Here is a 14,295-nt window from a genome sequence, read left to right as displayed (position 1 = left end):
TAAGATTATTATTTTTTAAAACTAAACTTGAGCCAGTTAAACCACTACGTTTCTCATCTGTGCACGTTTGTGTAGCCAGCACAGAACTCAAACCAGCAGATATTTGCTCTATGTGTAGTGCCGTGAGATTATGGCACCATGGCGTATGTTATTGCAAACGTCTCCAGACTCTCCTCCCATCCTGGGCGCTCGCCTCTATTGGCTGCCTCTTTTCCACGCTGACATCCAAGCCATATAAACCTGGGGGCCTCACACCTTCACCGGGGTCAAATTTCTTGGGCAAATCAGAGCAGCCTCTTCGGTAACCGATCGCAAGAAAGAAACAAGTGGAGCCCGATTTCTTCTCTGGAATTATAAACTTTTTCACGGCCTCGGCTGAAGAAGTCGCCTTCAGAATGACGACGATGTAAAAATCGGTGGCTATATCCGGCTCGACTCGTTAATGCATTTAAGGGAATACATATTTAAGTATTGAATGAGTTCGGTTGGCTTTCGATCCCCGAGCAGAGACCGTTTTGGGGCAGCACCGGAGAGGGACCGAGGGACAACACGGCAACGAGCACATTTGTTACCCCGCTCAACATGAACCTCATCGGGGGCTACCAGCATCACCACCACCTGATGCACGAACCCTTCCCGTTCGTCCAGCGGTGTCACCAGGATGCACCCTACTTCCAGAGTTGGGTGGTGAACCACGGCGAGATGCCCCCGGACTTCCAGCTCCAGGCGCCCTACCCGGCCGCGGAGCACGGGGCGCCCGGAGTGACGCACGACGCCCGGCTGGAGGGGCTCCAGGCGGGGATGGGGAAGAGGAGGACGTCGGGGCCGAAGAAGGAGCGCCGGCGGACGGAGAGCATCAACACAGCTTTCGCCGAGCTGAGGGAGTGTATCCCCAACGTCCCCGCGGACACTAAACTGTCTAAAATTAAAACTTTACGCCTGGCGACCAGTTACATCGCATATCTGATGGACGTCCTGGCCAAAGACACCGGGGAGACGGAGGGCTTTAAGGCCGAGATTAAGAAATTTGAAAACCGGGATCTTAAGAGGAAACGAGAGCTGGTAAGTTACGATTGCAGAAGCATCAGAAACTTTGATTTTGGAGTTATTTTTTATCAAAATTTTAACATTTTAATAGCTAGTTACTTTAACTGTCTGAGTCATTAACCTGGAAGCCCTAGAAAACTGAGAATGGAAAGAATATTTGAAAATAAAGTTTAACTATGTGTTGTGATTTATTAGACTGTACCAGCCCCAAAGTTAAAAAACAAAACCTTAACATAAAACAATTTTAAGATTTACAATATTGCTTTCTCGATCTGAATATTATCTGAACGCTAACTAGAATTAATAACCGAAATATGATTAAAACATATCCTTACACTTCACATCATTATAATAAGAACACCCCTATATCTTTATCCTATTTAAATCACATTTTTAATGTAATGGAGCAAGAAAAACATTGCTACAAAATATTTGCAGCTACTACATCATAAATATTGTTTATAGATTATTATATAATACAGGTTATTTTACACGTATTTCCTCGTCTGTGTTTGCTTTATGATCATGAATAAATAGTATAATATTTAATCACAACACTAACATTCAGCTTTAATAAATATCAGTAGAGTTATTCAATTTACATTATTATTAAATATTAGTCTACATATATGATATGATGTACGTATTTGGTGAAGTAGTTTAGTGTTATGGTTTGAAGGTTTTACTGACTTTCACTTCAGGAAAGCCTGTGATGTCATGGCGCCGATTGCGTCATCAAAGGATCTAAAATTTCCTATAGGTTACACAGTGACGAAATACTGCATGGGCCATATTTTATTAGGACTTTACAGCATAATCAGCCTCTGAAACTTATATTATTTCATGTGATTTGACAGGAAATAGAATCTTCAATGATTTTTATTGAAGTCCAGTAATTTCTCTAAACGTGAGTGAGGTTGGGGTCTCTGTATTTGAAGTAACGTGGTGTTCTTGTGACACAGAATGACGGCCTGCAGGAGTCTTTGGGAGCCGAGAAGAAGGTAAAGGGCCGGACCGGGTGGCCGCAGCAGGTCTGGGCTCTGGAGCTCAACCAGTGACCCTCTAAAGAAAAAACCTCCTCACAGACTCTGGATTCAAATCAGATAAAACCACTGACTGACTTTACCTATACACACCGCTGTGCGCGTGCAGTGATGCACAGAAAGAGAGAATGAAAGGACAACATGCAGGTGAAAACACCTCACGGACACTTTGTTGATCTTCTTCTCTCCCGGTGTGGTTTGAAATCACAGATCTGACTGTAGGCGTTTGATATTTGTGGTATTTCTACTTTTTTGATGTTTCCACCCCTCCAGTACTGTAGACCAGATGTTGCCACGGTGTCAAAAAACATCTGTCTCCCCTAAAAATGTGTTTTTATCTGGCGTCGAGCGGTGGTGTTTTCCACCTCTGATGGCGCTGGAGCAGAAAATAAATACATTTTAACACATGTCATGTGGAGTAAATGCGGAGTGTGTTGTGGTCCGAGAGGAACGCCATGTAGAGGTGCAAAAATGAAACCATTTTTAACTTTATTTAATTTCAGCCCTGCTTTCATGCCGTTTATTCCTGCCTGGGAATTTTTAAGGGAATTTATCACAAATCACTGCTCCGAAGAATATTTATATATCAATTTCAGAGTGAGCTACACGGATATTTTAGTCCAATCAGAAAGCGGTTATGACGCTCAGTTATCTTATAATAATTTGACTTTATTTATAACTTAAATTGTTGGCATACTTTACATTTTTGACGCGTAAAATTTAATGATCTGTTTTTATTTCCTTCAGTTATTGAGATACGTGTTTGATTTTATTTCATTACTCAGTATGGCCTGAAAGTTTCGATAGTTTGTAAAATTTCAGCTGCAAAAAAAACAAGACACCACACGTGCATGACTTCGTGTTAAAATAAAAATAAATTATATATTAAATAACACTTTAAGAATCAATAAATGAATGCCCAGGCAGGTAAAATAAATTAAAATAAAATAAAAATGAATACAGGATGAATTTCCTACCGTGGTGTGAGGACGATCCCAGAGGAAACGCATTTTTAAGGGGAAACTTTTTTTTCTTTTCTGGCACCGTTTCCTCCCACTGATTTTGGCGCAGTCAGAATATTTAAAATATTATTAATCAAGTAGCCTATTTCCGGTCAGATATGTTACAAAAAAAACAAAAAAACAAAAACCAAAAAACAACTCGGTGACTCCTGACCATAAACTATAGCGGCTGTTGTTGATGTTTCTTGTAGAAAATTATTGAATTTACTGAATCTACCTCAAATTTAATGTCACTGTCCGTTGTGAGCAGACTGAGACACAGAATGTTCCGTTGACGCACAGCTTTCACTCCCACATGTTACACACTAAAGTTAAAAGGGATTAACGGTTTATTTCTGTGCGAGATGTTGATGCAAATGTACATTTGATGTGAAGTTATATATAGTTCCGTAAATAAATGAATTATTTTAAGTCACTGCAGCTGTAGTGAAGGTGTTTTTATTATGTAACGAGCAGGGAATTAATGTCTAATCAAACAGACATTATTTCCAAATAAACGGGCCATTTCTTCATTTTCTTGCGCTTTCTTTGGCTAATTTGTTGGTCAAGTAACGCTGATAATCGATTAAAAAAATCCTGAAAAAAATAAATATTCTGAAATGAATCTAATAATCCCATAATTTGAGTAAATTCTAAAATTATTCTTAATCCCCTCCCTGTTGATCTTAATCGTATAGAATACTGGCCCTTTCATCACAATTATCCATAGTCAGAATTCTGATTACTTTCGAGAAATGTATTTCATTATTTGAACTTCTAAATTTCTAGATACATATCATTCTAGAGATAACACATTTCAATTTGTATATTTTTTTTTACACACTTCTATAAATTTATTTATCTCGATGTCATGACTGCGGTTGTCCCATTTTCCAATACCTCATTTCTCTTTATTGCCTGTGTGTACAATTGTCACCACAATGAAAAAAACAACACATAATAGGAGTTGAATAATTAAAGATGCAAGGCAAAACAATTCACTGCATGGAGGTTTCAGCAGTGCAATGAAAATGTAAATAAACGTGTAATTTAGCAGTGTTTTCGATTCGTACCTGGTTGAGAAGTCCTATCATAATTCTACACAATTTGAAATAATGAATTATGAAATAATTACAATTTTTTAAAAATAAGTTAATGTTCCTGTACTGATCATTAGTGTACACATTATAATATATTCTATAAATGGATGACAAACATTAATATAACTCCTTTAATTAAAGGAGTGGCCTGGAGGCACCAGCATTCTCCTTCAGTTTAAATTTTTGACAAATTCATGATGAAGACCAATTTATTGGACCAAAAAAAAAGAAATGCCCCCCCCCAAAATATTTTCCACTGCTGTGAAATGTGGCATCTTACTCTTACAAAATGTAGGAATGTTGCTGTTGCTTTTATGTTTTTTTCTAAAGTCTCCAGGTTCATTCAAATCCACCTCTGCATTACTGCCCTTCAATTATTGTGAGGATCTACAGTGACATCTAGTGGCCAAAAACTGTTCCTGAAATAGCACAGAGAAATTACAAGCCTCCCCCTGGAGACACAAACCCAATTTAGCTGCATTTTCTATCATTCTTAATTTCATACATTTATTTTTTCCCAGCCTATGTATGTGTTGATAAACAGAGTTTAAAAAACAACCTTAACATATGAAAGTCTGTAAATGAACAGAGACGAGACTATAGCTTCTGTCTGTACAATACATTTATTATTAGGAGCAATAAGCAGCCATATTTAAATATGTTTTTTTCTTCTAATACACCAATTAGGTTAATGTGGCATGGCCTATGTGTTAATAACGGTGGGTGTTATCTACATGACACTAACAAACCTACAAGCAAAACTGAAAATATAACAGACACTAAAAAAAAACCTGTTGAAAGTAGACAACTCAGTGTGGTGGACAAACTTAAATACATTGTGTGACAGAGGATGCAGAGTTTAAAAAATAAATTGCAACAGAAGCCAAAAAAGTGTGTGTACAATAGTCACCACAATGAAAAAAACAACACAGAATAGGAGTTGAGTAGTTAAAGATGCAAGACAAAACAATTCACTGCTTGGAGGTTTCAGCAGTGCATTAAAAATGTAAATAAACGTGTAGTTTAGCAGTGTTTTCATCGTATCAAATGTTTCACGTTCAACATCCAACTCTTGGCTTATTATTACTGAAACATAACACCTAATCTGACAAATAATGACATTCTTCTGTTTTCTCATTCACTTCACAACCTAAACAAATAATTACTTGAATTTACTTTATAATTAAGAAATGAACTGCCGAAATGCAACTGTCGGTCACTGTGTTTAGATTAAAATGTAAATAATTTAAGATGGTCATAAACTTAAAAAAAAGAAAAAAAAAGAAAGAAAGATCAGAAATCCAGTTGTGTTGTGTGATGCAACTTTTGGTGCTGAATTATATTCATATTGGACCTTTACAACATTCTGGGGAGGTCTGAATTAGCAGGATTATTGCAACTGGGCATAAAAATGTAAAAAACTTTAAGACCTCTTTAGCCAACTTCCACTGAAATTGTGATTTTAGCTGGCCGATATGGAAAACACCCATATCCATGTTTTAATTATTCAAAAAATGGAGGAAAAAAAGTCATCAATTTCCTTTTCCTGCTTTACAGTTGTGTGGCCAACTTGCCAGCCCAGCTTCATGAAATACATCCAGGTACAGTATCAAGTCAAGACTTGAGATGTTGTCCACTATAAACGCTGCTCTTAAATATTAAAATTACACAAATATTTACTCTTAATCTCCTATCACTCACATACACTCGCATACCTGGGTGGAGAAAAAAGATGGAGAAATCTAAATCAAAGACGCAACTTTATACAACGTAAGGCTGAACTAATGAAAAATGTAGAAAACTGGGTTACAAAACCAACAAAAAAAAAAGAAAGAAGCTACCAACACCTGCAATGCAAAGAGAAAATAAATCAGCATGTGTGTGTTATAAGTACATAAAACAGCTAGCAAGAAGACGAGTGGGTCCTAGCCAAATGCTATATCATTCATCACCACGTCTGGTTGGAAAAGGGCGATTATATATGAAATATCAGGACTGAGAGCAGTGTATTTTCATTTGTTTAGACATTATTGAGAATGAAGGTTTTTATTTTAATGGCATCACTTAAACTGACCCTGAGCCCTGATATGCTGGACCTAACTTGGACAAAGGCAGGGCCCCCTTCCAACGTCATTCATTCACAATAAAAAATAAAAAATAAATTCCACCTGACACCATTCAATTCCAACAAGCTTTTGGCACAAGCATTCCTCTCGGTGGATGTGTTAACAGTCAACTCGGCAAAAAGAATAAACAAAATACCCCCCAAAAAACGACCAAAACGTGTCTTGTTTTTTTTTTTTTTACTCTTAAGGCAGCTATATATTGCATTCAACCAACTTACTTAAGATCAGACGCTGTTCTTTTGTACATATTGACAGTTTACTTTACAGCATGACGACGTAAAACCCTGCGGAGCGTGTCCTGGTCCTCGACAATCTTTAGAGACCTGGTCTTTTTGCAGAGGAGAGGAAGAGGAAATGGCCGTTGTGACGGAGACATGCGCAGAGAAAGTTTTTTGTTGTTGTTGAAGAGGGCAAAATGAGCAACAGAAAACTCATCCCGCCCTAAATTCTGCTCCATTTCAGTTAAATGTCCTCTAAGGACAACAAGAGTTTGTGTTCTGGTCTTACGGAGGAGTGGGGCGGTGGCAGGGTTGCAGGAGGAGCTGGTTTTGGTTGTTGTTGCTGTTAGTGGCTTCCAGGTGAACAGCTGTAGATTATTGTTGATTTTGTTGTAGCTACTGCTGCTTTGGTGGTGGTTGTTGTTGTTGTTGTTGTTGTTGTTGTGAAGTTTAGTCCAGCGGTTTGCCACCGTCGCCTTTCTGGTCCAAGCGACTCTTGCTGCTCTTCACCATGTAAATAAAATAGGTCAGCGTCTCCTTCTCGTTCACCGGAATATTCCTGAAGTGACGACTCACCGTCTGCAGTGGAGGAGAAACATGTTAAAAGGAGCACTCTGTATAGCATCTCCCAACTTTTTAACATTTCTGAGGTGCTAACAAAGAATGCTTAATACATTTTTAAGTAACCTTTTGAGCCGTGTTTCGAGCAGAGTTTTCACTGCGAAAAAAACTCATCCTATACCTGCATTCAAAGTATCTACCAGCCAAAATCCCCAAAAGTACCTTTTTAAATCGTTGAGAGAAAAACTGAGAGAGCTGAGAGAAAAACACCAATAAGATCATATTGTGCAACTAAGCAACTGTTTAAATCTTTGAAGATACAAACAAATTAATATTTTCCAGTGGGAGACATTTAATCAACTGAAGCAGAACTACTGGTTGTTTGGATTTAAAAAGCAGCCTCAAAGAGAAGAAAACAAACATCCTCTATGCAGCCTCTCACTGCTAAGCTCTGCAGCCACGGGTTCCCTTGGACGGATCTGAACACGGGGACAGCTGTAACTGCTTGTGGGCTGTTGACTGCTGCTTTATTAATGATGTGGGAGTCTCATTAATAGGAGGGCCTGAACCTGACTAAAAGCCTGGGGAAACATTCAACTTACAGCCAAGTTTCATTCATTCATTCGTACGTTCCTGCTGTTAGCGTGACAGTCGAGTCACATATGATCACACCCCCCCCCGTCTGCCTGGCAGAGAAGGTTACATACAGGAGGTATTTGCCAAGCCAGCTGCATCAAGTCCACCTGTCGATCTAGCAAATTAGTCTAACAATCTCTTCATGACCAATTAGTCTGAAATAGGAACGGCAACACTACGTATATCACAGTAAATGAGTAATATGGGGCAGAGGGTTGGGAAGAAAGAGTCCGGGCACACCTAATGAGGGCAGCTCAATGGCCTTCAGTGTTACACAATATGAACTACCAGCTATTGCTTCCTCCTCCCAGGATGCTGCCTATAATGTGTGAGATTTACTGTCTGTAACTATAAAAAGGATTTTCCCTCATGACATAACAAAACAAAGTATATTTTTGAAGGTATTGTATTGAAATTCCAGTATTGTGACAATGCTAATGTGCAGTGCTGATACTGACTTCCCGTCAGTTTCAGGATTGATTTGAAGATTATATTGCTTGTTTTTGCACCTGCGCACTTCAGGGGGAGCTCCGAGGTCTGCTTACCAGCTACTCCTGGCTGAGATCTAGAGGTGACAGCTTTTGAAGCAGCTGCTTGTGGAACAAATTACCTCTCAGTATCAGAGCATCAGATGCTGGAGAATCTGAAATCCCTACTTACAACTCATCTCTTTGAGCTGGCTTTTTATTCTAGTAGAGGGTCAATGCTGAGCAGCGCAAAAGGAAAACAAAACATAATTTTGTATAGTCCAAAGTACAAGACACCCAACGTGTAGTGACGACACAAGATCTTTACATTCGTTTAGTTGTCTGTGTGCTTTTACCTCCGCCAGCTGGGCCTTGTTAAGTCCCGGCCTGGTCTGCAGCTTGTAGTGTCGCTTGTAACGTCTCAATGTGTTCACCTGCAGCTGGAAAAGGTCGACCTGCAAACACAACAAAGACGGGGATGTATGTTTGTCAGTGAATCTTGAGGGATGGCAGCTTATCCCGCCTTAATCTTGGATACATTTCAATGATTTACTCAAGACTCCCAGAGGCTTCTGCCTCTTTTTCTGCTTTTAAAGGAGATGAAACTTTAATGATCTTCATGGAGAAATTGGGGCACTGCAGCAATAAACACCAAAAAGCACACAAGCACCACGAGTACGGGATGAATATCATATTTCTTAAAAGGAGTAATGCTGTTTAAGCATGCATCTTCTAACAACAATTCCACCAGGAAAGGGTTTTTTTTAGGTTTCCTATGCTATTTTTATGTTTTCTTTTTCTCACGGCTAAGCTATGGAAGTGATTTTTTCTGCTATATCGTTGAACAAAGAAGAAGCTTAGACCACATTACCTCAGGCACCTCCACATCATGATCCGGGGACTCTCCTCCATCATCACTGGTCTTCCTCTTCCTTTTGTTGCGGACGCTTTGGATGAAGTTCTTATGGAAGTCGCAGATGTACAGGTGTCTTACCTATAGAGATATTAATGAACATTTAGCGTTTATTTATTTAACATTTAGGAGCAGTCACACTAGTAAGATCATAGCATTACACACTGAAGACGCAGCTGTAATAGTGAGGCTCAGTGTTTAATGTTGTCTTAACTAGTTTAAAAAGGGGAAAGCTATGATTTTAAACAGGAAGTATCTAATCAAAGGCTGTGCACACACAAGCTTTGTACTTGACTGTTTTTGATAATTGATGTTATGGACACATTTTGGTCATAAACGGTACTGAAATTTGACACCAAATCCTAATTGCAGGTTTTCCAGAGTCAATAATTCAACAAGGGCTGCTTGCTCTGATGTGCTACCTCAACTGAAAATGCAACTTATGTCCATTAAGGCCTCTGCCACATGTGACTTGTGACACAAGTCCAAGCATGCCTGTAAAAACGTCTGGACAATCAGCAGAACACACTCTAGATGACAGCTCATTCTCTGGCTGTAACGTTTGAGCAACAGGTAACACAATGCTCTCTAGGAATCTTGGAGCAAGTTTTACAGGTCTTGGTTACAATGAAGTAAAGCAGAGTGCCTTAGAACAGCAACAACACTTTCTTTAGATATCCCTCCGCCCGTGGGCATGGCTGTGTGCTCTGGGGCCCCATTGAGCTGGAGGCCCCAAGTGACCCCCTGTTCCCTCCACCTCTTTGTGCATTGAGTATGCATCCTGTTGCTTTAAGTACTCATCATGTACAGGGCACATGGCAGGAGCATTACCCACCCCCAGGCTTGCTTTGTGTTGAGTTAATTAAAAAACAAATTTACAGAGGGAAATACATATGAGCAGAATACCAACTGAAATAAAGACACTAGGGCTAGATTTTGAAACAGGGACGGAAATGTAGTTAGTATTTTTATTGTATTATTTGTCAAGTTATGAGTTTTCCTGTTTAAATGTATCTATTTGTCAAAAGGTAATTGAAAATAATCGCTCATTGCATAGGCCACTGCGCGTTTGTCATTTCTGGATACAGCATCTAAGAAAAAGAAGTCAACAAAAGACAAACAAAATGCCAAGTTATAGATCCAATGCGAAGTATAACCTAGAGCTAGCTTAATTTAGTCACACTGTTAAAATAATCGCCCAAGTCATTTTTTGTCAATTGTTTTGTTTTTTTGCCTAAATCATCTCCTCATGACGCCGGCCACCTATGGTAAAATCGCCTACATCCTCAGTTGATCAGATCATGTGATTTTATCCCCTTTAAGATAATGGCCTATGTCAAGTGTGTGACTTAAGCGGATATATTATGCCTAAGTCAAAATAAAATGTGACTTAGGCAATTTTTTGAACATGCCTTTGTGACTTAAGCAAGATATGGTAACACTTTATTTTGGACGTGTCTACATAAGAGTGACATGAGTATGTCATAAACATGACATGGGACGTGTCATGAACATTAATGACACTTTGAAGTAACATTAATGCTCATGATACTTGTCATGTTTCTGACAGGCTTGTGTGACTCTTATGTAGACACCTTCAAAATAAAGTGTTACCATATCTTGCTTAAGTCACAAAGGCATGTTCAAAATTGGCCAAGTCATTTACTTCTCTTAAGTTACATAATTTACACAGTGTTATTACTATGCCAATAGCCATCCTTTTTGAGTGAAATGATCAATAAATGTCATATGTTACACTTTTGGTGAAGTTTTTTGTGTTTCCTGTAAAACTTGAAAAAATTAGTTAGGCGATTTTTTAGCAGGGTGACGAAATGAGGCCGGTTACTTTAACTGGGCTGAGGTTAAACAACACGGTTGGCTTCCCTGGCAACAGCCATTTTATGAAGAGCAGCGGAGGCGTGTTGAGAAAACTGTTGTAATGAGCTGTAAGTTTATGTGGGCAGGATCCTGCTGTCCTGCACGTCGACCAGGTAGCCAACACAACTAACGTTAGTCTGACCTTTAAATGTCGAGGAAACAGATTTAGCTCCACACAATACAATAAATCGCCGCTTTCAGCAACAACAAATCTAAGAATCTGCTCTTGTTTATTTTCGTCCACTGACGCCGACCGGCTAACTAGCATTAGCTGACAGCTGAGAGCTATCATCTGGTACTCAGAACAGCCGAGTTTAGCTTCAGAACACAATAACATAAACACATAATTTCACTTACGCTTTTGTCGATGTCGAGCTTGAGCTTCTTCTGTGAGATGCTCTTCTGGATCCTCTTGCTGAAGGAGGCGTTTCCAGCCGAGCGGCCGCAGCGCTCCCCGTCCTCGATCAGACAGCAGCTCTGCCCATAAAACGGCGGAGCCGGCGGTCCATCGTGGCTGTCTTCCTCTGTGCTAAACCCATTCATTCTGTCTCGTTGTAGTGGCCTTTGAGCAACAACCCAATAAATAAACAACACGTTAGTCTGGCTACCAAGTCTCTTGTTCACGCGTTGTCCTTTTGTGAATCCGACAGCGTTAATGTTAGCTGGCTAACTCGGCCAAGTTGCTAGTTTACGAGTTAAGAGCCCCCGTTTTTTTACTTCTGACACTGACGACTTATTCTGAAAACGGATATACTATCGTTGGCGACATATTTACTTAGACTCACACCACTACACAGCTGCAGGCAGCTAACGTGATCTAGCTCCACTGCTAACAGGACCGCAAGGTGGCTGTTCTGCCGCTATTCAACACGGTTCTTCCTCGTAACAACACTTTACCTTTCCATAAGATACAAATATGACAACAATCCCATATGATTCCGAGCCAAAAGACAACTACCGGCAACCGCAAATGAAACTACTATGAAGAAACCACGCATTTATCGGGCTGCAGCTCAACAATCGCGGGACTCTTTCAGAACAGCTCGTACAATGGACATGCTCCGTGTCTTTGCCGGAAGTTTCCGTCCCGGGTGGCGATTGGCCAGTTTTGTATAAAGGCGGGCTTAACGTACAAAAAACTGTTATTCCATTGGCTGTAAGAAACGTCTATCTTTAGACGGCTCTTCCTGTAACACTCGGCGTCATGTTTTCTACTATGAATAGAAGTTAAAGGTGGTGTCAACACGACTTAAAGAGGCGTTTAACGACACGGCAGACCTGCAACAGTGGCATACATTTTCATCATTTTCCATAATTAATACGATGTGAAGAATTCTAACAGCTCGACTAACTTAAATTAAACTAAATTCACTCGTATGAACGGGAACTCCACATTCAAAAAGTCGGAAACTGCACCGCGAGGTCGTCTCTTTTGGCCAGGCTGGTGACACAAAAATAGAATTGCAGACATGAACTTGTTTCAGTTAATTTACCACTCATAACTTTAATGGATCGGTTTATCGTCACACTGTTAAAATAGTCGCCTAAGTCATTTTTTGTCAAAATTGTTTTGTTTTTTGCCTAAACCATCTCCTCATGACGCCGGCCACTTATGGTAAAATCGCCTACATCCTCAGTTGACTGATCATGTGATTTTACCCCTTTAAGATCATCACTTCTTTGATTTGCCACATTCATAAGAACCCAGCAAAGAAGAGCTAGAGGGAGGTTGTTTAGTTATCAGTTTAGTTTATCAGTGTTTTATTGTTGACACTAATGTTTTTAACACTTTACTCTGAGGTGTCTACATAAGAGGAACATGAGCGTGTCATAAACATGACATGGGATGTGTCATGAACATTAATGGCACTTTGAAGTAACATTAATGCTCATCATACTTGTCATATCTTGTGTGACTCTTATGTAGACACCTTCAATATAAAGTGTTACCATATCTTTCTTAAGTCACAAAGGCATGTTAAAAAAAAGGTCATTTATTTCTCTTAAGTTACATAATTTACACACAGTGTTATGACTATGCCAATAGCCATCCTTTGTTACATCCTTTTTGAGTGAAATGATCAATTAATGTCATATGTTACACTTTTGGTGACGTTTGTAAAATGAGTCAGGCGATTATTTTAACAGGGTGACGTTATGTTCCTACCAAATATGGCTCAACAACACGAAAGGCATCTTGTTGACATCTTTAGGGTGTGATTCCACTTTTAACCACGTGGGGGAGACAAAGGTTCACAAATTAGTATAAATCAGGGAAAGCTGACACATTCCTTCACATATCCTACCGTATTCTCTATGACATTATTGGCAACAAGTAATAAAGTTATGAGCATTCCTAAGATTTAGAGTTGAAGTCCCACAAAGTTGGAAGCCTTGGGAGACAGATTTAAAAAAGAAAACAAAAAAAACATCAGCAGTTTGAAATGGGGTTCTTCCAGTGTCCAGCCTCACCCACTGTGATGACATCACATCAAAGCTCACTCAAGAGCTAGAAGAAGATTTACACCTGTTTCCACATGTTTTGTAGTACTCACAAAACAAATTGACTATAATGGGTATAATGGATAAAGTGTCCTGAATTGTAAAAAAGTTCAGATCCTGTGCCAAAAAAAGTAGCCATAACACATTATGCATATTTCCCACACTAAGAATTTGACTTTAGTAGAAGTACAGAAGTATTATCAATGAAATGTAGTATTAAAAGTAAAAACAACAACTTATTATGCAGCAGAAAGGCCTCTGACTAACTCACCAAAGTATGTTTTGGCTGGTAGTGGTGTTAATTTTACTTTATAAAACCTACTGTTGGCCAGTATAATATATGTATGTTGTGTTTTATGAACAAATCATAGGTGTTGTTTGTCATAATAGTCTGCAAAGTAGTAACTATGTCAATTAGTTTCAGTTCTTTCCGAGCACAATATTTGCCTCTGAAATGTTGTGAAGTAAAAGTATAGTACTAGACACTGGATCCCTGCTGCAAACAACGCTGTATATTTCTCTTAATATTCATGCACGCACTATGCCCTCAGTACTGTAGGTCCTTTAGTCATTTTTAGGTCAAAGCTCTTCCCAGCTCTTAGAAGCTCTTTGATATGGTAAACCACAGTCAACTGTACGTTTTTTTTGGCCCAATCTGTTGTTGTTTTTTGGAAATAAAAATCATTAATGTTAGTTTACATTACCATGCAATCAAATGTAATTACCTAGTACAAATAATTTTTGTGACACTTAAACACATAATGAAGATAATCTTCAACTTTTTGTTTGGCCCCCATATATGC

General features: G+C 39.1%; 2 protein-coding genes across 2 annotated transcripts; one reads left to right on the top strand and one right to left on the bottom strand.

The window, feature by feature from the left end:
• The first annotated feature begins 256 nt into the window (after nt 1-256).
• LOC131986589 (heart- and neural crest derivatives-expressed protein 1-like) lies at nt 257-3,239 on the top strand. Its single transcript, XM_059351621.1, has 2 exons — nt 257-1,062; nt 2,010-3,239. The coding sequence occupies exons 1-2, from the start codon at nt 583-585 to the stop codon at nt 2,103-2,105; spliced, it is 576 nt and encodes a 191-aa protein (XP_059207604.1). The 5' UTR covers nt 257-582; the 3' UTR covers nt 2,106-3,239.
• Nucleotides 3,240-4,795: 1,556 nt separating this feature from the next.
• Nucleotides 4,796-12,504, bottom strand: sap30l (sap30-like). Its single transcript, XM_059351622.1, has 4 exons — nt 11,348-12,504; nt 9,071-9,193; nt 8,556-8,654; nt 4,796-7,114 (listed from the first exon to the last, which is right to left on the bottom strand). Exons 1-4 carry the CDS (start codon nt 11,531-11,533, stop codon nt 6,986-6,988), a joined length of 537 nt encoding a protein of 178 aa, XP_059207605.1. The 5' UTR covers nt 11,534-12,504; the 3' UTR covers nt 4,796-6,985.
• Between the last annotated feature and the right edge of the window lie 1,791 nt (nt 12,505-14,295).

The sequence above is a fragment of the Centropristis striata genome, chromosome 15 (genome assembly GCF_030273125.1).
Source record: "Centropristis striata isolate RG_2023a ecotype Rhode Island chromosome 15, C.striata_1.0, whole genome shotgun sequence".
Classification (NCBI taxonomy): Eukaryota; Metazoa; Chordata; class Actinopteri; order Perciformes; family Serranidae; genus Centropristis; species Centropristis striata.
The sequence above is the reverse complement of the archived record's forward strand: the minus strand, read 5'-3'. Positions and strand labels throughout refer to the sequence as shown.